The sequence below is a fragment of the Labeo rohita genome, chromosome 10, assembly GCF_022985175.1.
Source record: "Labeo rohita strain BAU-BD-2019 chromosome 10, IGBB_LRoh.1.0, whole genome shotgun sequence".
Classification (NCBI taxonomy): Eukaryota; Metazoa; Chordata; class Actinopteri; order Cypriniformes; family Cyprinidae; genus Labeo; species Labeo rohita.
Window position 1 is genome coordinate 9,841,553 of NC_066878.1, and position 23,006 is coordinate 9,864,558.

At 36.6% G+C, this 23,006-nt stretch overlaps 1 protein-coding gene across 6 annotated transcripts; it reads left to right on the top strand.

Moving 5' to 3' along the window:
* The first annotated feature begins 5,960 nt into the window (after nt 1-5,960).
* Nucleotides 5,961-21,809, top strand: arfip2b (ADP-ribosylation factor interacting protein 2b). 6 transcript variants are annotated; one of them, XM_051121387.1, is made up of 10 exons: nt 5,961-6,192; nt 9,232-9,342; nt 10,515-10,571; nt 12,535-12,643; nt 13,986-14,048; nt 15,066-15,181; nt 15,272-15,493; nt 17,036-17,193; nt 17,682-17,856; nt 19,425-21,809. In XM_051121387.1, the coding sequence occupies exons 2-10, from the start codon at nt 9,244-9,246 to the stop codon at nt 19,578-19,580; spliced, it is 1,155 nt and encodes a 384-aa protein (XP_050977344.1). In that variant the 5' UTR covers nt 5,961-6,192; nt 9,232-9,243; the 3' UTR covers nt 19,581-21,809. The 6 variants fall into 6 exon arrangements, with proteins under 6 accessions (XP_050977344.1, XP_050977345.1, XP_050977347.1 ...); XM_051121388.1 differs by having other exon boundaries at nt 10,515-10,547; XM_051121390.1 differs by lacking the exon at nt 13,986-14,048.
* The last annotated feature ends 1,197 nt before the right edge of the window (nt 21,810-23,006 follow it).

Consider the following 23,006-nt stretch of genomic DNA (forward strand, 5'->3'; position numbering starts at 1 on the left):
TCTGACTTACGAAGACAAACTGGTGCTGTGTGTCTCATGGGAGCTGGTTTGGATCAGTCAGCAGCCTCTGATGTACCATGTCTCTGTGCTCTCTGGAGGGTGATTTGGGGCGAGAGCGGTGGGCCCGAAAGCAAGGGGCTCCAGCAGCTGCTTCTAGTTGTGCATCTTCATACAAATACACACATATGAACATGTTCATACACACACAGCCTTTCTAAATGGCATCTGGTTCCTCATGAAAGATATCGAGGTGGGATGTTGGGGTCATCCGTTGAGCCGGGAGTGCAGTTTGGTACTTAATCTCATAAACATGACTCTGGATTCTTCACAAGTGATGGCAGCATTCCAGAGCTGATCCCACGGGCTGCTGTAGCGCTTGCATCCAGGAATCAGTCATCTGCGCTTTGGTCCGGGCCCAAGTAACAAGAACCACACTGAGGGGAGATCAAGTACATACACAAGGTGTGCTGTGTCTTCTTATTGCTGAAGCTCAGCTGGTAGAGCAGGGCGCTAGCAACACCAAGGTCATGGGTTCAATTCCCAAAAACATATCTTCATTGCTTTAGATAAAACGAGGTGCCTGTGTCAAATGTATTCACACATAAACAATGACGTTGATTATTATTTCAGATACAAAGACTAAAAAGCATTCAGTCTTTTCATAATAGCATGTGTGCTGTCCACCTTGTGCGAGACAGTAAAACCCAGAATTAGAACCAGGATCTCTTCCTTGACCTTACTTGCAACTGTTTTTCTGAGTTCACCGATGAGAGAGTTAGTCAAAACCAGACTGTATTCAGAGCCAGAGGGTGAACAGCTCAATGTTAAAGCAATGGCTCGATCAGGATCTCATTAGAGACCTTATTAGAGACGTTTTATGATGAGGGACGTGAAGAATTTGGCAGCGTGAGAAGTACAAATCATGCTTTGTTGACATGCGTCAATGTGTGGCAGCTGTACTGGCCGGATTTCGCCTGCTATGACGTGCATCCCATTGTAAACTACCAAACGTCAAACTCACAAACATGTCACATTTCAAGACGAATGCAGCCATTTAAGGTGAATGAGGTTACAGAGAGGTGGTGGCTAGTTTTTTCTCTTACAACTTTCAAAACATACATTCTCATGCAATCACTCAGACTCATCTGTGTAGGTTACAGCACCACCAAGTGGTTCATGTTCAAGCCAGTGATAAATAAGGACGTTTGGGACGTTCAGGTCACCAAATAATATTTTTACGAGTCTGAGGCAGGCAAATATACCTATGAATAACTGGTTTTCCTTTAAATTCCACAGATTTTTTGCCAAAGTTAAAGTGTGGTTTGAAATCCTTTCCTTGTGGAGCTTGTTTTACGTGTGTAATGACTGTGGGAAGTGAATTTGTGTGTGGGGAATGTTTACAACATCACTGTACGTGCAAATCACTTGTTAAACAAAAAGTCATACGTGCAAGCTTCACATTACAGTGCTGTTACACTGCCGTGATTGATATAAACCAACAAAAAAACAGTAAAAACTTTGGCAGCTGAGGGAAACTTCTGAAACACCTCTGAAGAATGGCAGGTTGTCCTGTTAACTTGCCAACTTAAGATAGCTGCTTTGCAAAAATATATTAGGAAATGCATTTGCACATGATTGAGAAGGCCAACAATTGCATATTGCATTAATAAACATAAAATCTCTTTTTGTTTTGGATGGTTGCTTGATTCAGTCAGAAAAGTTCATATGAAATGCATAAAACCCCTGCTGAGATACTTAACACCAGGACCCACCACAACGCTGCAAACCAGAGGTTTGGACACAAACTCTGGTCTCTGGCCTTTTTTTACAGACATTCATGGCAATTTGAGTGAGTTTTAGAGTGTGTTTAGCTGCTAGGTGGAATGAAAGAGAAATAGAATGAGTGGGACAGTTTTTTTTTTTTTAAATCAAAATAGTGAGTGGAATATTTTTGCACAATTTTTCAAATAATATCATTAATCTTTCTAATTGATTTTTAAATTTTTTGAGATCCACAAAAATAACAGTCCTATAATATCTCACTGGTAAAAATATTTTGAGAATTTTGTGTGTATTTTCTATATACACTGCCCTCCAAAAGTTTGGAAACGCCCTAGAAAGTGGGGTTTTGGACAATATTGGCCTGCTTCCTTTTTAATTTGTGATAATTTTGCACTGATAAGGGACAACACAAACTACGAAAACATATTTTATTACATAAACAATTTATACATAGAAAAAAACTTACATTTTTCGATTCATCAAAATATCCACCATTAGCAGCTATTACAGCTCTGTATAATCTGGGCCTAAATTCATTGTATTCTAAACTTAATTGGCAATCAACTGTTGAAGCTGTTAAGGTGTGCTGACCCAAAAATCTTTTAAAAACTTGGGCCAAGTTTAAACCAGTAACCAGGCATCACAGCTGGCAAAGGGGCATGTCTGACTTCGACATATATATATTGCCATTACTATGTAATCAAAATTAAAATTTTTATTGCTGTTCTTCACTGATAATGTCAAGTTACTTTAATGTATTTGCACCAAAAAATGATAAGGATTTATGCTGATATCGTCCAAAACCACAGTTTGCCAGGGGTGTTTCCAAACTTTTAGAGGGCAGTGTTAGAAAAATAAATCGTTGATATTCAGTTCACATTATATAGCATTTTTTCCCCAGTATATATCTTTTCAAAGCAGAAACCTTTGATACAAACCATTCATGAGTGAATTTTATGGTTTGAGTTAACTGATATTGAAATTTTGGCAAGATAACAAAAATATAATTAATACTAAGACTGCAAGCCTTAAGATCTCGACTTCAAGATGTTTATATGCGCTCTTGATATTTAACGCATGCAAATCACAAATGTGCCAAACAGATTCTCATCTGATATAACACATTTTGCACACTGCATAAACTGTGACGATGACTGCACTTTAAAAAATGTCTGAGTCAGTAAGTGAAGGTCTGAGCGTAATTGCTTTTGGACAAAGCACGTTCTGGTGGTCTGTTAGTGATCTGAAGATGAAAGGTGTCAGGATGTTTTTGTCTACTACTGCAAAATGATTCTGTATTTTTGTATCTAATTTCACTGTCTTGTTTTTCTCCATTCTTCGTGCTACAAGTCATCGGAAAAAATGAGTCAAAAGACTTTTTTTTTTTTTTTGACTGATCGTTTTGCTTAAAGTCTGTGTAAAGACAATTCAGATAATTAATGTCTAAACACATTATAAATGTTAGAAATGTATTGCTGAAAACACATTACAAAGACTATGTGAACTATGTAGTACTGAATTGTGAAGTCAGACCGCTAAACATGTTTTCACAAATCTGTGTTCAGGATTTTTTGGGCGGGCCTGAAATCATGTTTCTATGATGCATTGGCACCACTGAGCATGGCTCTTCTCCTAACACTGTTAGGAGGGTTCGCACTTCATGATTTGGTCATTTACCCGGATGCAATACTTGGATGTAAACAACAGCATGGATTGTACAATTAATGTACTACTAAATATGTACTGCTAATTTATGCTGTCTAAACTACGCAAAAAATGTGTGGAAGCTGCTAAATCATATAGAGAAGGATTTAGTCAGCAAGAAAGAGTGCAATATTTTGACAAACTAAAGTTAATAGGTGATAAGAATACATACGAGCAGTATTAATTAGGATATTAGCCTAATATTTCACCTACCTGACTGGAAATGATAAGAACAAACACGATTGCTGTCAAAATTCTTGCCCTGGAAATCCTGGTTCAGTTTGGCCAACCACAAAAGCCTTTTATTCCTCAAACAGTTTTTTGCACTCTTCTCCTTGATTTGTTATAAGTTTTGGCAGTCTATAGTACTCCAAATTTTTTTCTTGGACTGATTAGTACAGCCCTAAACATGACAACAATTGACCATTTTCAGCAGTGGCATTGTTTACATTCAGCGCCGCCAATATGGTCGATTGATGACATGTAGTGAAATGACACTGCATAGCGAGAGCGCTTTAGCATCAGTGGTTTGCCCGCTCAATCACGAGTTACTGTCATTACCGTTAGTTACAACAACCTACAGTTTGCTAGCTAGCTATACTGTAATATGGCTGCGTACATCCAGTTAAGCTGCTGGAGGGAGCATTCATTCAGGTAGTAGCGGTATGGACCCTTTTCACAAGACAAGGCAATTCAACAGTCATCAGCATCTTAAAGCCTCTAAAGTTTTTTCATTTTTTGTTTTACAAAATGTAAGTACGTTTATAACACTATACTCTGTATTGTATCACTTCAAATTACAAAAAACTAGTTATAGTTAATGCTAATACAACCCTGGTGAAAAAAACAGCATATGCTGGTAGGCATGTTTTGATGCTGGGATGCTGGTTAGGTATGTTTTGGTGCTGGTTTAAGCTGGTCCTTTGCTGGTTTATGCTGGTCCTTTGCTGGTTTATGCTGGTCCTTAGCTGGTTTATGCTGGTCCTTTGCTGGTTTATGCTGGTCCTTAGCTGGTTTATGCTGGTCCTTGGCCAGCAACATGACCAGCATAAACCAGCAAAGGACCAGCATAAACCAGCTAAGGACCAGCTTAAACCAGCATCAAATCATACCTACCAGCATATGCTGTTTTTTTTCACCAGTGAAGGGTGTTTCTAATGCAACGTCTATGGGAGGGACGGTAAATTTGACATTGTTCTCTCTTCTGCCTGCCGCTATCAGTCTCTCTCAGTTTTCTTCCTTTTTTGTAAGTCGTGAAAACACTATTGTGGAATTTTTCTTGTGCTATTTGAGCATATGGGAATGCAAAAATATATATTCGTGTGGTACTCTCCCATTTACTGCTCTCGAAGTTTACCCAACTATGAAGACTTCCGCTGCTGAGAGATGTAAATGTGAAAAAGGTTTGTTTGACAGTTGAAAGAGGCGGGAGCTTTCCCGCGAGTGGGCGTGGTTTCCGCGCAAACAGCGGACACGCCCCCGCGTTTCAGAAAAGAGATACTGCTTAGTTTTTCAAGATTTTAATAACTTATTTACTTGGCAGGATTTTTTTATCATTCATATTTGGCTGGGTGATTAATAACACATTTTTAATATAAGCTTTACACTTCTTGAACACAAGAATGAAATTCCATTTCTGGGTGAACTACCCTTATGAAAATTAACCATGGTTTTATTATAGTAAAAGTGTAGTAACTGTGTTGTTTTTTGGCGTATTGATTAGCATTTGTAAAACCACAGTTCATACAAAAACCATGGTTTATTTGTAGTTACCATGGTTTAAGTATAATAACCATGATTTTTTGTTTTTAAGTAAAACCATGGTTAATTTTCATAAGGATATCCCCGCGTACTCATATTTTTAATTGGTATTTAAGGCAAAAATCATACTTTTACTTATGTTTTCTTTAGACCATTTTGCTGTTTTTTGGTCTTTTACTTAACTGAGTTAGGCCTATATTTTTTTTTTAATCATATCTTTCCATTTTACATTTCAGTGTATCACTGAAATGCGCTTTGACTTACTGCCTTGCCTTATACTGCCACCCTCTGATCAACTGGACAGCTGCTGAATCTAGTGTTTTTTTTTTTTGTTTTTTTTTTTATTGTGTGGTCGTACAGTCAGTTTTTTTTAATAAACATAAAACAGATCATTTATAAGTACATATATTTAAGTAACACATCAAAACAGTCTGAAGAAGTGTTTTGCAGGTTATTAGTCTCTTAGCATTCTCAAGCGTCTTTGTTTTTATGCCTATAATAATAATAATAACAATAAAAAGAAAAAAATATATAATTATTATCATTATAATTGTTATTGTTGTTGTTGTTTTTAACATATATCCTACAGTGCTTCGACAGGTGCATAGTCTCCTCTCTTCCCTTCTCATCATGGCTGCTTTGTCGCACTAGCTGAGTGTTCCACGTTGGCTAAGGAAGGTCGGCGCCTGTCGTCAGATCCGCAAGGCATTTCGGGCTAGTGGAGGCTGATTCGCCCAAGAATACAAACAAGCCGCCGGACATAGTGGAATCGGTTGAACATGCGAAAAGCCGCTTGTTTATGAATTAACATAAATTCAGCCTCCATGAATGCGTGCTTTTATTTCCTCTCTCCTTTGGAAGTGCCAGTATATACTTGCGCATGAACTGGGATACAACATCCAGCACGCGTGACCAATAGCTAATCCTACAATAGGAAACGCACAGGTAAGATAACCATTTATGTCTTGTTTTTAATTTATGCATTCTTTATCGCACTAAGCAAATGCTGAATTAGCATTCATGTAGTGCACTGTTGTTAAATATATGACGACGAAAAATAATATGTGGCTTTAGGTAACGATCTTGCTGATCAAGTGTGTTATATTCGTCTTGATGCATGAAAAACGTTTTTTAAATTAAAGGCCCTTGGGCGACATGGACGGTCACTTGGACGTTGGATACTTGGATGCTTGAGCCAGCCTGACATGTTATAATAATGATGCGTTATGGGAAATAAAATGCATAGCTGTTTCACGGCTGAACGAGCCATAAGGTCGATTATGCAAGAAACGTCAATCCTTAAACTGAAAAGAAATCTCGTGCTTTTATGAAAAAAATAGGTTAAATGATTTTTTTTTCTAGAGTTTGTACAGATTAATTTTGTCGTATGGTAGAATGGCATGAAAATGGTCGCCGTTCACCTGTCCCACCTGTTCGCCCAGGTAGTTGCTCCATATGATTTACACACCACGCATATTAGCCATATGTTCAACAATAGTTTATACTTTTTTCTTCACCTTCATGTACTAACATATTTTTCCTTTAAGCTCATGCTTGCATTTGTTTTCATTCAGTATAACGCGAGCCAATAACATTCGAGTGCTGGTTTGAATTATTGAACTAATTCTTCACTGAATGAGTGGCTGTCTAGGCTAATAAACGGTTTGCATACACGTCACGGGTTGATCAGTTTCCCGGATGCGCGGAGATACTCGGATGTGAACAACAGCATTGACTGCACAGTTAATGTACTACTGAATATGTTGTTCTGCTAATTTATGCTGTCTAAACCACAGAAGAAACGTGTGGAAGCTGCTAAATCATAGAGACGGACTTAGTTAGCAGGAAAGGGTGCAACAAAACTACAAACTAAAGTTAATAGGTGATAAAGATATGTACAAGCAGTATTAATTAAAACATTAACCTAATATTTTATCTACTTGACCGGAAATTATAAGAACAAACATGAATGTTGTCAGGATTGTTGCCTTGGAAATCCTGGTTCAGTTTCACCAACTACAAACGCCTTTCTTTGATTTGTTATATCTTTTGTCAGTCTATAGTACTCCAAATGTTTTTCCGGGTCTGACCAATTATTACAGCCTAAAACATGACAATAATTGAACAATTTCAGCAGCAATGCTCAACAAAATTTGCGAGTTCTGTTCGTTTCAGTGGCGTTGTTACGTTCAGTGCCACCAATATGGCCAACTAGTGAAAACCCTCTATAGCCGTAGCGATTGCTTTGTTGTTTGTGAGGAAGATTCGTAAGCATATGCATTTTAATAAAGTATAATAATTGTTTTGGTCCTCTCTGTGTTTGCAGACAAATTGGTTGAGTGATTTGCTTATAACACACTTGACGCCACCTATTGACTGGTATCTGAATGAATCCTTTTAGCGAACAGATTCGAACTATTTGAATCACTGGAATGAAAATCCTTATCACTTGTCAAAACTTGTGTTGTTTTGTTATAAACAGCCTCTTGTTACTTCCCCTTGAGACTTTTTAGGAAGACGCCTAATGAGGCAACATTACCTCAGCCAGCTAGCTCGAGTTATGTTCCTTTCACTGTAGTGGTTGTCATAGATGCAGCCTTGGTTAGAAGGCATGCTGCCTCCGCAATCCAGTGGAAAATCACAGGAAAAAAGGCATTGATGCATGTTGTAGTATTATCGTGGCTGTCATATTACAGTCCTGTCTATTTAATGAGGTTGTAGATCTTCTGAAGCCATGTTGAGCACGATAACACTGAAGTTGAATAAAACATCCATCCATCCACCCATGCATGTTTCCATTTGAAGAGTTGGCATACTGTATATGACAACAGGTTGCTGAAATGTCACCCAAATTAAATCCAGATGTCCTTTTAAAAAAAGGCACTTATACACTGGATCGTCTTTGCTACACCTTCCTGTAGGTGACGATGCTGACCACCATGCAAAGCATTCATAAGTAAAAAAGAATGTCATTTTAACATGTAGCTGGTAAATCAAAGGTGAAACATTGCTTTCCGGCATAAGGACTTTGCTATTTCGTTACGCTAAATGGTGCTTATTTTAATGCCTTCAATAAGGTCACATTGTCCCACATCCCATGACCATGGTCCTATCCCCTCCATTCCATCATTATAGTAAAGGAGCACTTGCACTGGCTCACCGCCATCACCGCTGCTCACTGAGTGCAAATTTATTAATGCCAGTTTTCCATTCCTGTGGTTTACAGATAAGACCTGAACCATTAGCTTTTATCCTGCCTAAATTTCATGCTCTAGCACTCAGGAGAATTAAATGGCTCTTATGTGAAGGCAGACTATGATGCCTCCTTTGAGCACCGAGCCTCCCTCTCTGAGCGCCTGTCTAAAGCTGAAGCTTAGACGAACTTGAATGAGTCACATGATTGTTACATAGCTCCCAGCATTCCTATATTTTCCTCTGCCCATTGAGGAGGCTGAGCCCGAGAGCTTTATGAGAGCTAACAATGAAGTTGCTCTCTCATCGCTGCGAAGCCCCTCCCGCAGGTGTGGGATTGGGCTCTGAAGGAGTAACCGAAGCAAGTATCGTTGGAAATATCTAGAAACTTGAAGGGGGGTTTAACGGGGTTAATTAGTTTGTAGTGAAAGATCTACTTCTTGGACTCCATGGCTGTTCCTTTGTTGGTAATGACTGGGTTGGGCCTTGTCAGATCTGATAAGTTCTTTTTAACACAACATTCCTGAGTAATCTCTTTTCAATCTACAGTTTCCGGGAAACGTATAGAAGGCCTTGTAGATTGGACAGTTAAGGGGATATTTTTCTCAAATATACATTATCATCATTTATTCACCATCATGACAGCCGGCCTTGGTTACCATTCACTTTGACCTTGTGAGCCTGTAATAATCTAGCGCTTGTTGTCTGAAGTGAGGTCTGGTCTGCATTGTTAATTATCAGCTGTGCATTTATGAATATATAATAATTACTTCATCTCACTCTGTCTTTCAGTAACACTCCAGTATGGCGGACAGTATGATGAGCAAAGCAGCCACTATGGAGATTCCTATTAACAGTAATGGGGACTCTAGAAACCTGGCAGAAGATGACAGCCTGGAACAGGTGAGCGAAACATGGTGATTCAGGTCATTTCAGGTGCATTTTACCTGAAATCACCCTATTGATTGAGGGTTTTTTTTTTCCATTTGCAAAGCTGAAGCCATATCAAATCAACAAGAAATATCAAATCATCAAAATGTGGATGACTGATGAGTCTGGTTTTCATAGTTAGAGTTAGCTGTTATAGCTGTCTGCCCAGTTGGTTTAGTTTTCTTTTTGCAAGTCTCACAATATCAGCCATGAGAAAAGACCTCAAGGTAGCAGGTGATGCAAACACTGCAGTTATAATTGTTTAGCTTTTTCTTGAGGCCTTTAAAATCGTTAAAAACAAGGTTGTCAGGCATGTTAATAAGTAATGGTAATATGCATTCTTTTCTTTAAAATGGCTTTTGGCAATACTTCAGTGTACGTCTAGTGTGTGTCTTAGCATTTTAAGATTGTTGAAATCTCTGTATTGTTGAAACCATTGTAAAGAAAGGGTAAAGTGGTAATGTTGTCACAAGACACACCTCTGTTAGACAATTATACCGTGGCACTGGATCCGGGAGAAGACGTGTTAGGCAAACAGACAAGTAGTGATATATTTGCCAGGATCAGTCCTATAAGAAAGTGAGGGTTTTGTTTTAAATTTGATTTCCTAACATTTTCATGTTATGTCCATTTTACAAAGCTCATCCTGATCACAGTTGCAATAATGGCTCAGCTGAAGGCAGATGGTACTTTGGCGTTACCCTGTGTCTTTAAATAGATCAGGAGCATTGAGCCAGAATGTGATAACAGACTTTCTAAATGTTCTTGTCTTTCTTTACCCAGAGAGAGAAAAAGCGGCATCAGTTTTGCTTTGTTTTTTAATTATACCTTTGTTCACTGTTTGGAGTGACGCGGATCTGTTAGCAACCCAATTTATGACTCGTATGATTAATAATTAAGATTAAGATGGCTTAATCAGGGCTGAAATTATACAGAATAGTGTAACTCAATGCATTGTCAAGCCTGTCTTTACTGTATTAACAGGTGCTAATCAGCCCCAAAATTTGGATTGCATTATGTTTGGTGGTTTACTTCATCCTCACTGTTTTCAAGTCTGATTTTGTTTTACATTGTGCTTCATTTTTGGTTTGTTTATCTTTCTGTTTGTCTTTTTGTTGTCATGTTCTTCCCCGATGTCTGTGCAGGCTGCAAAGATTCAGTGGAGCTTAAGAGAGAAGGTAGGGAGTCCTGCAGGCCTCAGGGTGAGAAGGAACACTGGGAAGGGTGGCAGAGTGTGTGTGTGTATGCCCGCACGTGTTTGTCGTTCCAGCAGATAATGATTTTAGTTCTCCCCATAACCTGGTCACAATAGACAGGATGTTTTTCAAATCACATGCATTATTTTTTTGGCCTTTGTTACTCGCTATTAATCAGTGTTTGAGGTCAGATACAAATCCAAATGATACAGATTGTGTTTTGAAAAACATCCTGTTTTGTCTTTCTGTGGTATTAACCAGTGTCTAGCAACCTTTTAGTATGTATTAACTCTGTATGTTCAATGAAATTTGTATTAACCTTTATAATAATTCTGTTTTGTCAGGGCGTACTGCATATGGTACAGAACATACAGCATATGTGTCCTTTGAGCCAAAAGAATATTTGGGGGTCAACTGATGCGTGTTTTACAGGGCCGATACAGATTATTACAGATCAAGTAGACCGATAACCGATATTTTGAACATATATATATATATATATATATATATATATATATATATATATATATATATGTGTCTAGTGTAAAAATTAAAATGAATATAAAATTAAGAATAACCAGGCTCTGACAAACTTTCTTTAAATGCTTTTAAAATATTTTATCTGAAAACCATTTTTGAAAAAGGCCGATACAGATATCGGCTGATTAAGCATAAAATGCTTAATCAGCCACGCCGATAATGGGTTGATCCCTTATTATATACACTATCACTGAAACAGATTTTTATTTATTAATTTTTTTAATCAACAGTCTCTGTCTTTTCAGGTCAGGCTTTGGAAGACCATTTAAATAATCATTATTGACAGACATAGTCTGTCCTTACTTTGTTAGATACTTTGCTTACATTTTATTTTGTTCCTGCCATATTTAAATGTATGATGATACATTTAACTAAACTTTCTTGTTTAACTTTAGTCAAAGCTGACAAAGGATTACTCCTTCCAGAATAAAAATTTCCTGATCATTTACCCACCCCCATATCATCCAAAATGTTCAGGTCTTTTTTTCTTCATTCACAAAGAAATTAAGTTTTTGAGGAAAACATTCCAGGATTTTTCTCAATATAATGGACTTCAATGGTGCTCAACGGATTGAATGTTAAAAATGCTGTTTCAATGCAGTGGTTAAAAAGTATATAATTTATTTATTTATTTATTTATTTATTTTAAGAAAACAACTGATTGTTTTGTGTAGAGCCCTTTAAAGCGGCACTGAAAGTGCATTTTTAACCTTCAGCCCACTGAGGACCATTGAAGTCCACTATATGGAGAAAAATCCTGGAATGTTTTCTTCAAAAAACAGAATTTCTTTGCGACTGAAGAAAGAAAGACATGAACATCTTGGATGACATGGGGGTGAGTAAATTATCTGTACATTTTTATTTTGGAAGTGGATTAATCTTTTAATATTGTATTTAACACATTGGGGAAAAAAAGTTGATCACACCATTGATTTGCAGATCCCATTTACAGATGTTGTTGTTTATTTGTGTGCGAGCTCTTTCTTAGTTTATTGTCTCAGATAACACAACGCAGTAGTGTGGGTTGGTGAGAGTTTTATAGTCACTAATGCGACTGTTTCAGATAACATTGTTTCTCTGTGCTGCAAATGCCTTGTAAGCTTTGGTGTCAAATTCTTTTACTACATCAAGGAAACACATGAATTTTTAAGAGGGTTTGTTTTCATGGGAAATTAAATCTGATCTTTTTTTTTTTTTTTTTTTTTTTTATACATGATTCACAGACACGTGATTCTTAATAATTCTGATTGTGGTAGTGTGATTCTAATCCTAAAATGTCCTTTCTAACATTTTACAACTTTCACCGATGTTTGTGTTTGTAGATGTTACAGAAATTGGCTCATTGGCTCATACCTAGGTTACAGTTTTACATTCTCAAGGTCTCTTCCTTCTCTTGTGTGTTTTTTTTTTTTTTTTAACGTTTCTCTAGGACTTACAACAGGTCATGGTGTCTGGGCCCAACCTAAATGAGACCAGCATCGTATCAGGTGGTTATGGAGGTACAACAGAAGGCATCATTCCGACCAGCTCCATCAAAGGTATAGCTCACTCTAACGTTCTTGAACTTTTCATTGTTCTTCACACGTTCTTTGCTACTGCAGTGTGCAAAACTACACCTTTTTTAAAAACCAACTGGGCTAGTTTTACTTCCACTTAACTTCCAAATTAACAATGTCATCCAAGATGTTCATGTCTTTCTTTCTTCAGTCGTAAAGAAATTGTTTCTTGAGGGAAAACATTCCAGAATTTTTCTCCATATAGTGGACTTGGTGCCCCCGAGTTTGAACTTCCAAAATGCAGTTTAAATGCAGCTTTAAAGGGCTCTACACAATCCCAGCTGAGAAAGAAGGGTCTTATCTAGTGAAAAGAAATGTGGAAAAATTCCCATTTCATTTTCTTCTCCAACTTCAAAATCATCCTACATCGCTTTACACCTTTGTTTGTAAAGGGCTTTGATTTTCTTTGAATGCTCACTTTGTAAACACTGGGTTGGTACTTCTGCAGCGATGTAGGACGTTTTTAAGTTGGAGGAGAATATAAGATGGTAGTTTTTCGACATGACCCGGATTACATAGAGTTCGCATCGCAGAGAATAGACAAGATGAGCGTTTGAGGTTACAAAGTAGATAAATTGTACTTTTATTTTTTTTCAAGAAAATAATCGTTCGTCATGTTAGATAAGACCCTTCTTTTTAGGCTGGGATCGTTTAGACCCCTTTGAAGCTGCAATGAAATGGCATTTTGGAAGGGCACCATAGAAGTCCACTATATGGACAAATTCTGGAACGTTTCCCTCGAGAAACATAATTTCTTTATGACTGAAGAAAGAGAGGGGAGTTGAGTACATTATCTGTAAATTTTTAATCTGGAAGTTAACTTCTCTTTTAACCCCAATCACAAATTAGAGTTTTGTTATTTGTGACATTTACCATGTTTGGAATGACTTTCAAGTGCATACTTTTTTTTTTTTGAGATGCACAATATGGTTTGTATAATTTCCACTACAATTTTTCCACTCTTTTGTTTCCTATGGTGCAATCCAAAAGAGATCTAGGGCCTCCGGAGACATTGGTCATTATGTGTATAGGTATTCTGTGAGTCATGCCTAATGGCTTTAAAGTTTGACATTAACCAGAGTGAAAAAGGCCACAGATCCAGAGAAACAGATGAGCTTCAGCTTTGTTCTTTTTAATAAGTTTCCCCTGCAATAAAAAACGAGGCAAACTTATGCAAACTAACCCAGCCAAAGCTGAATGCTTTTGATTTTATTCTAATTTAGTTACATGTGGCTAACAAAATGATTCGATCATCCTGGGCCCTTAAACGCATGAATTTTTTTTGATTCAGTGAGGACCTTCTGTCTTTTTTACCCTTTCTCAGGTCCTGCGCTCCATATTAACACTGACTTTTTGGGCAACAGACGCATTCCAAATGATGGGCAAGGTCATTCATGCCTCATTCGTAACGCATGACTTTTCTTTGTCGTTTTCCACCTTCCCATGGTGCCTTGAATTATAGTCCTTTTCAAAACGGCTTTTGTCTTTCACAGGGTATGGGATGCTGTACTACAGGAATAAATTTAATCGCTTAGCTTTTCTTTTCTCTCTTAGCAGGCTTGACTGAGCTACATTTCTCTTTCTTCTTTCTTGCAGGGTTAGGGTTGCTTTTTTCACTATCAGAAATTTTTGCTTCAGAAATCAATTTGAACTATAATCTGGCTTTAATCTTGCTGACTTTGCAGAGGAAATGTTTAGAAAAATGTGCTGGGTGTAAAATCATTTTATTTTTTCTGTGTGATACTTCTAGTCACACTCTTTTTGTGTGTAAATTGCAGTTAAAAATAAATGATCAGACATATTGGGGTTTAAAATAACAGCGGTGCGATGTGTGTTTGTCACGAGGCAGCATATTTAACAAAATATCAGTTGTGTTTTCATTTCATCTCATTACATTATCACTTTCTCTCTCTCATCTTCTTTTTCCCCTGTCCCCTCCCTCCATCCTCCTTTTCTTCCTTCACATTCATCACACACACATACACATACACATTGACATTACACACTTCCATACTCATATGGTACAACCCATTCCATTAAAAATTAATTTCCCAATTGCCTAAATAATTATAAAACTTCTTACATATCCACCACCTACTCCCTGTTCCCCATCACATACCCCCTGCCATCCCTGGCCATGACCACTTCCAGACCTGCGAATGAAGTCTAGGGGTGTTAGCATTGCCCCAAGCCAGATTGCTGCCTGCCGAATAGCCCACCAATCAGAAGACATCCCAGGTATTCCAAAGAGCGCTGGATCATTTTTAAGGGCTCTTTGGCAACACATTCCCCCTACTTAGTAAAACACTTTCACTCTCATCTCATCTATTTAGAGCTGTCTGTCTCTAATGTGGTAGTTGTACGGTGTATATGTAACTTACCGTAAGCATTTTCTGTGTATCAGGGTCCAACATGCATCACGCCAGTAGCAATTCCTCCATGACAGCAGAAGAAGCCACAAGAGGTGTTGCTGTGGAGAAATTCGACATTATGAAGAAATGGGGCCTGAACACATACAAGGTTTGTCAGTTAACGTCTTATTTAACGTCATATTTTGTTAAACACTCCTTTTCTGAAGCCATGTGTATTTGTTGTCCGTCTCTCCCTTAGTGCACCAAACAGATGATCTCTGAGAGGTTTGGCCGTGGCTCGCGTACTGTGGATTTGGAGCTGGAGGCTCAGATCGAGGTTCTGCGGGAAACCAAGAGGAAGTACGAGAATGTGCTGCGTTTAGCGCGAGCGCTAACCAACCACTTTTACAGCATGGTACAGACGCAGCATGCCCTCGGAGACACTTTTGCAGACCTCAGTCAGAAGTCTCCAGAACTTCGGGTGAGGCGGCACGGCCATCTTAAGATTTATGACATTTGTTGTGACTGCCATGCATAATTATGGGACTGCTGTAAACATACTCGTGATTTTATGCTGTTGCTGAATGTATAATTCAAACTGTCAGTGTTAAAAATAACTAGTGCTTACAGACGGGGAAGACTATGTCACCAAGCAGTTAAAGGCCACAGTTGTTTAGGGGTTTACTTTAGCGTTTGTTTTAGCATCAATTAAGATTATCTCTAACATTGCTGGATGGATTGTCTGAAATTACTTGAAAATGAAAGCTGGTTGTTGTCATGTAGAGCTGAGTGTTTTAGTATATTTATACACTACTAGTTAAAAGTTTTTGAACAGTAAGATATTTTTTTTTATAAGAATTCTCTTCTGCTCACCAAGCCTGCATTTATTTGTTGCAAAGTACAGCAAAAACAGTAAAATTGTCAAATAATTTTACTATTTAGAATAACTGTTTTCTATTTGAATATATTTTCAAGTGTAATTTATTCTTGTGATCAAAGCTAAGTTTTCAGCATCATTACACCATTCTTCAGTGTAGCATTATCCTTCAGAAAGCATTCTAATTGGCTGATTTGCTATTCAAGAAACATTATTATTATTATTATTATTATTATTATTATTATTATTAATATTAATATTATTATTATTATTATTATTATTATTATTATTGTTATTATCAAACTTTGAAACAGTTGAGTACATTTGTTTCAGAATTCTTTGATGAATAGAAAGATCAAAAAATAAAAAGATTTTGTAACATTATACACTACCATTCAAAAGCTTGGAGTCAGTATAATTTTTTGGGGGTTATTTTTTTTTTTGGAAGTTAATTCATATTTTAATTTAGCAAGGATGCTTTAAATTAATCAAAAGTGATGATAAAGAAATGTATAATGTTTCAAAAGATTTATATTTCAGATAAATGCTGTTCTTCTGAACTTTGTTTATCAAATAAACCTTTCAAAGAACATCAAAAAAAAATTTACTCAGCTGTACTTACTTAACATAATAACAATAATACGTTTTTTGAGCAGCAAATCAGAATATTATAATGATTTCTGAAGGATCATGTGACTGGAGTAATGATGCTAAAAATTCAGCTTTGAAATCACACAAATTACATTTTAAAATGTATTCAAACAGAAAACTGTTATTTTAAATAGTAAAATATTTCTAAATTGTACTGTTTTTGCTGTACCTTGGATCAAATAAATGCAGGCTGGTGAGCAGAAGGGACTTCTTTAAAAAAAAAACATTAAAAATCTTAAAAATCTGGTAGTGTATACTACTATAGTATATAGTATAATTAGTAATATTCTGAATTGGCTTTTAATTTTATACTTTCAGCTTTCCTTTTAATTTTATATTTATTTTTCTGTTTAAATATATTCCAGTTTTAGTTTGAATCATTTTAGTACTTCAACCCCTTTAGTTGCAGTAAGCTGTTGAGGCACTTTTTCTCATTAAAATTTTTTCATCTGATATTTAAATTCAAAGTTTGTTTGCCGTATTGTTCATGCACAGGATGAGTTTGGATACAATGCAGAAACACAGAAGTTGTTGTGCAAGAATGGAGAGACTCTGCTCGGTGCCATCAACTTCTTTGTGTCCAGCATCAACACGCTGGTGAACAAAACAATGGAAGACACGTTGATGACTATCAAGATGTATGAGAATGCCAGGTAAAAGCTACTACAGCTCTGTAGCCTTTAGTATAATAAACCTTGAGTTGTTTTTGTTTTTTTCCAAGGTGCTTAAAGTGTTCCACTTCTCTGCAATGTGAAGAGACACTGGGCCCTACTTTCTGTCAGTGCTGGAAATTCAAGCACTTGAATTGTGTTTTAGGTTAATTAGCCTGTAATGCTACTGGACGTTTGAGAGGGTCATTATACGTTACAGTTGTCTGGTTTAGTATCGAATAATACTGCACGTGCAGACAAAATGGTATTAAATGAACTGAAGGCACTGACAATGACTGGCCTTCTTACTCAGTCTTGAAAAGAGAAAAGGAGTAGCATAACCCCTTTCACAGTTATTTTTTGTGGTACATCTGATGCAATACTAGATGCCTTTAAATGTCAGATTTCATCATAAATAACTTTTGTGCATCACATTATATATATAAAAAAAATGTATGCTGGGTTTTTTATGGTGTTTTTCTGATCTATAGGCTAGAGTTCGATGCATACAGGGCGGATCTGGAAGAGTTGAACATGGGCCCGCGGGACGCTGTTACTATGGCTCGTATCGAGACTGCTCAGCAGCAGTACCAGATCCACAAGGACAAATATGAACGTCTCCGCAGTGATGTTAGCATCAAGATCAAGTTCCTGGAAGAAAACAAGGTGCCCGACCACCTGCATAGCTTCCTCTTAATATCACTCAAGTAGCCCTTAAAGAGATAGTTCACCCAAAAATGAAAATTCTGTCATTAATTACGCACTCTCATGTCGTTCCAAACCCGTAAGGCCTTTGTTCATCTTCGGAACACAAATAAAGATATTTTTGATGAAATCTGAGAGCTTTCTGACACTGCATAGACAGCAATGCAACTGATACATACAAGGCATTGAAAGGTAGTAAGTACGTCCATAAAATAGTCCATGTGACATCAGTGGTTCAGTCATGAGTTTATGAAGCTTTGAGAATACTTTTTGTGTGCAGAAAGTGCATCCTGATTGCTTTCATTATTTTACAAAAGTGCAGTTTTGTTTTTTTTTCATTGTGAGTGCACACAAATAAATGTAGAGTCTTTACAGATTTAAAAGATGTTATACACTTATCTGCATGATCAAAAATGACGGAGTATTTTAAGAGCAAGTGACGGCACCGGCACCTCCATCTGTCATGCAGTGAGCGTGCTACTATTCAGCTTCCACAATCCTCACAGACTCTTGAATAGGGCATGTATTTCTAAGTAAACATTAGATTGAGCGGCCATGTAAAGTTGCTGCTAGGGTGACCATACATCCTCTTTTCCCCTCTTTTTGAAAATAAAAAAAAATGCATCTGGACAGGATTTCTAAATCGCTAAAAATGCACGGGATTCGTCTTTTGCTTTCTACAGTCGGCATCAATATGCAGCGTATTTAAATCGCTTTGGATGCAGCTCGTGTTGGATGCAGGGTTGCCAAATTTTTTTTATAAATTTGGGATAAAGATTTGAAATGTTGCATAAATTACATTTGACTGACATGCTTGTATTAAAACATTTTGCATTCTACCTATGATAAAACTGTGGTAGATAGAAGTTTTGTGAAGGATGGCCACTGAGGTAGGAAGCCTTTTATCTGTGTTTATGATCACTCTGCGTAAAAGTGACTAAAATATGTAGTTTGGGTATGAAAATTATATGTTTTGAGTTTTGATATGGGATATGATCCTAATTTCCAGCTCCCGTCATCTTTTTTGACAGCTGAAATATGGTCACCCTACGTAAATGATCTGTTCGTCACGGACTGTGTGACTTTGTGGAAATTTTTTTTTTTTTTTTTTTTTTTTTTTTTTTTTCCTGCAGCTAAGTGACTAATACAATTTTGGTCGACCAAGCTTTTTCTCGTCAATTATTAGGGGGTAGCCCTATTATGCCCAAGGAGTATTCTCAAGGCAACATAACATTACGGTTGAACCACTGGTGTCACAAGGACTATATTATTGATATCCTTACTATCTTTCTTGGTCTTGAACATTTCAGTTGTGTTGCTGTCTATGCAGGGTCAGAAAGCTCTCGGATTTCATCAAAAATATCTTAACTTGTGTTCTGAAAATGAACGAAGGTCTTACTGGTTTAGAACGACATGAGGGTGAGTAATTATTGACAGAGTTTTCATTTTAGGCGAACTATCCCTTTAATCTATTTGTTGTCTCTATCTTGTCATCTGACGTGGTGTGTGTTTGTGTATCTCTCTCGCAGGTCAAAGTGATGCACAAGCAACTTCTGCTGTTCCATAATGCCATCTCTGCCTACTTTGCTGGAAACCAACAACAGCTGGAACAGACCCTCAAGCAGTTCAACATTAAACTCAAACCACCAGGGGCCGACAAACCTTCTTGGCTGGAGGAACAGTGAAAGTGCCCATTTACCCCTGGTTTCCTGTTATATGTCTTTAACCACACAGAGCAACACAGTAGGACCACAAGAGACCAGCGTTCTGAGATGCTTGCAGAGAAGGGCTACAACAAAGCCTCCTTAACATTAACTCTTTCTATACTTCTCTTCCTTGATTCTTCTCCTCCTCCTCCTCCTCCTCCTCAACCTGTCCTTGCTCTGAGACTAGTCACCTCTAGTATGTAACCGCCGGTCCTAAAGGCTCCAATCAAATATCAAAAGTATCAGTTGAAGCTTCATCCCTATAAATATCATTAAACCGACTGAAACAATCCTTCAGATGTGTAAGTCAGAACAGCTGTTTTATCCAGATTACTCTCAGTCTTACTCACACTCTCTCTCTCTCTGTCAGTGACCACATCTTTAGGAACTCTTTCCCTTTGTTATTTTTTTGTGAAAAGGGTTTTATTTTACTACTACGATCTTTTTTTTTTTTCTTTATTGTAGATTTAGTCTCATAGCTAATGGGGGATGCAAATTATTCCTATTACAGAGCTTTCAGTGTCGGTGGTTCTAACAAAAAGTAATTTTATTTTGATATAAATCAGATATAGTTTTATCTGATGTTGGTATTGCATCCTTGTACGTTTGTATGTTTACTAGGCCATGAGAGTACTGTTGAGTCAATCCTTGTCCAGTTGTTTCTCTTTAAAATGCTTTGAATACATGAAATACTGCAGTTAATATCTTAAAATGAGTTATTCATTTTAAGTTATTTAACCTTAAATTAATAATACTGAAATCTGTAATGGACCGAATTTCATCTGGTGCACGTTTTAGTTCTGGAAGACTAATCTAAAAATCAAAGTTGCAGCTTTGAATTTATGAAGCATGATTGTTTTCTCTACAGGAGAGGAGTTTTTTGTTTTGTTTTGTTTTTTGCAGTTTGATTTATTTTGACAATTATATTTTATTGTCGTATCATGTACCAATGCATAAAGCTGTAGAATGTTTGTAGGTTTATGTTTCATTAAGTTAATAATCATAAGTTAATCAAGGAAGTGTATGTATGAGTTATATTTGATTGTTTTAACATGGGCCATTTATTGAGACCCACCATTATCTGCCTCTTTATCTACCAAAATGTGCACTAGAGTTTATGTACTGACCTGTGTTCTGTTAACATCAGCAAAGCCCTAATATTCACCCAATTTGCATTCAAATTGCAACTGGTTCTGATGCACCCTGTGTTTATTGCCTTTATCTGCCTTGGTTAAAAAAGGCAGTTTTCCACAATTAAATATTTATATACTCATTAATATCACAGTAACACTTTTTCTTTCTGTGTCATAGTAGTGCTAATGTATTATTCCATTAACCCTCACAATTTTCACAAAAATATAGTACACATTTTTTTTTTGTAATAATTTAACAGCATATTTCAAAATATATATTTTTTTGTATGCATTTTTATTTGTGATGAGATGGTATAATCAGATGAGTCTTACTGGGTTTTTGCCTTTTTTTTTTTTTTTTTCAGCGTGCTTAAAATACACTTGGAAATGTTAATTTTGCTTAAAACAGACTCAGTGCAGTGATAATGGAGTTGAAGTGCAGACTGTCAGATTATAGTTTATGTCAGTCTAGTTTTATTTACTAGTATTTTCAATTACGTAAGCCTGAAATAATGACTATGATCTAATGTTCACTACTTTTGAACATTGCACTAAATCTTTCTAAGCTTGAGATGAAGCAATACTGAAGATGTTTCTAGAAAGTGTATTTTCATGTATGCCTACATTGGATGTCCCTTGTGTGTTTCTGCATGGCAGGTCTGATGATATTAGTTGTACATTTTCATGCATTGTGATTCAATCCTGTTCAATGTACCAGTAAAACACTACATGGGTAGTAGTGCGAGACAATGTTTCTAGGAAAAACAAAACGGAAAGGTTTCTTGTGAATGTTAAAGAATGCTTAATTTAGTTTGGATGTCAACTATTTGAAGACTGTACAATATCTTTTTTTTTTTATACCAAGTGTTTTGTTTTATGTCCTGGCACATTTGCTGGCATCAGGGTGCACAGATGATAGTGTGTGTGTGATTATTTTCATCTTGAGAGCTGGAGAAAAGGGTTCCATCTTGAGCCCCAAAGACTGAACTGATTCACAAAGTGATGGACATTTGTACCAGACCAATGGGATTTTAGATTTAGACCTCCTGAACACTAATTCTGGATTTTTTTTTTTCCTCCCAGTAGATTTCTATTATTTGTAGATCAAATACATCCATTAAGTTTTGTTATTGTTCTGGATCATTATTTTTGTTACTCTAATTTTGATTCCTATTAACAGAAGTGTTTGGCATTGAAATGTTTAATCCATTAGCAGGACTAGTTTTAGAGCATAGCAGAATGGAAGGGTTATAAATATTAACATATTTATGTACAATCAATATTTTAGGCTGCTTTGTGGTATTGTGGTGTATGAATGATTGTATATATGTAAAGATAATTAAGACAGATTTTGAAACTGGAAACCCATGATGTTAGCCTTTGCTCCTGGCTTTGACCAAACCTCTGACCAACAAACGTACAAGAACCTACCAGATAAAATTTGAAAAGTTTGCAAAAATGCTCTTTGTGTCTTTTGTATTTAGTTGATGTCCTGTTTGGTTTACTTTGACCCTGTTTGTCCTTTAAATTTAACAATGCCAACATAGGAACTGAAGTCAGGCCATGCAAAATTAATGCTGACCACTAGAGGGAAATGTTGAATTTGAAACTACAAATGTCTCTTAAATTTTAGGGCCAGTGCTCCAGTAATCTAATTGAATATTTCCATCACTGGATAATAAATAAAAGCTAATACAACACATTGTTAGCTTTCACACGGTTTCTGTTGAGTCAGTGGATAACCAAACATTTCCCTCAAGTGAAAAACTACTATTAAAAATATTTAAATCGGTTTCTGAGCAGGAAGACCTTTCTCTCCTGCTGAAAAAAATACCAAACAAAAAACAATAGAAACCATCACAGAAATTCTAATGGTTTCCACTACAAATAGCATTACAACGATCAACATTTAACCATTAAAACCATTAAAAATGGTTTCCTGTGTTGTGCTTTGGGACATATTCCATAAGTGTTTAGCGGTTTTAACAAGCCACCAATTAGAGAGCATTACAGTTTCTATTATAGCCAGTAAACCAATAAATTCAATAAATTCTAACAATAAATTCTGTGGTGGTTTCTATTGTTTTTTTCAGCAGGGTCTCAACTGACTAATATTATATAGGCTTGTTACACAGTAAAATAAAGAAGCCCGGATTCAAATAAGGGTCATTCCATGAAAGCGGTGCCTTTTCCACTTGGATTTTTTTTTTAAACAAAATAAGTTTAATCAATATTTTTTTTTTAATGACAAGAAATTGTATTGTGCCATCTC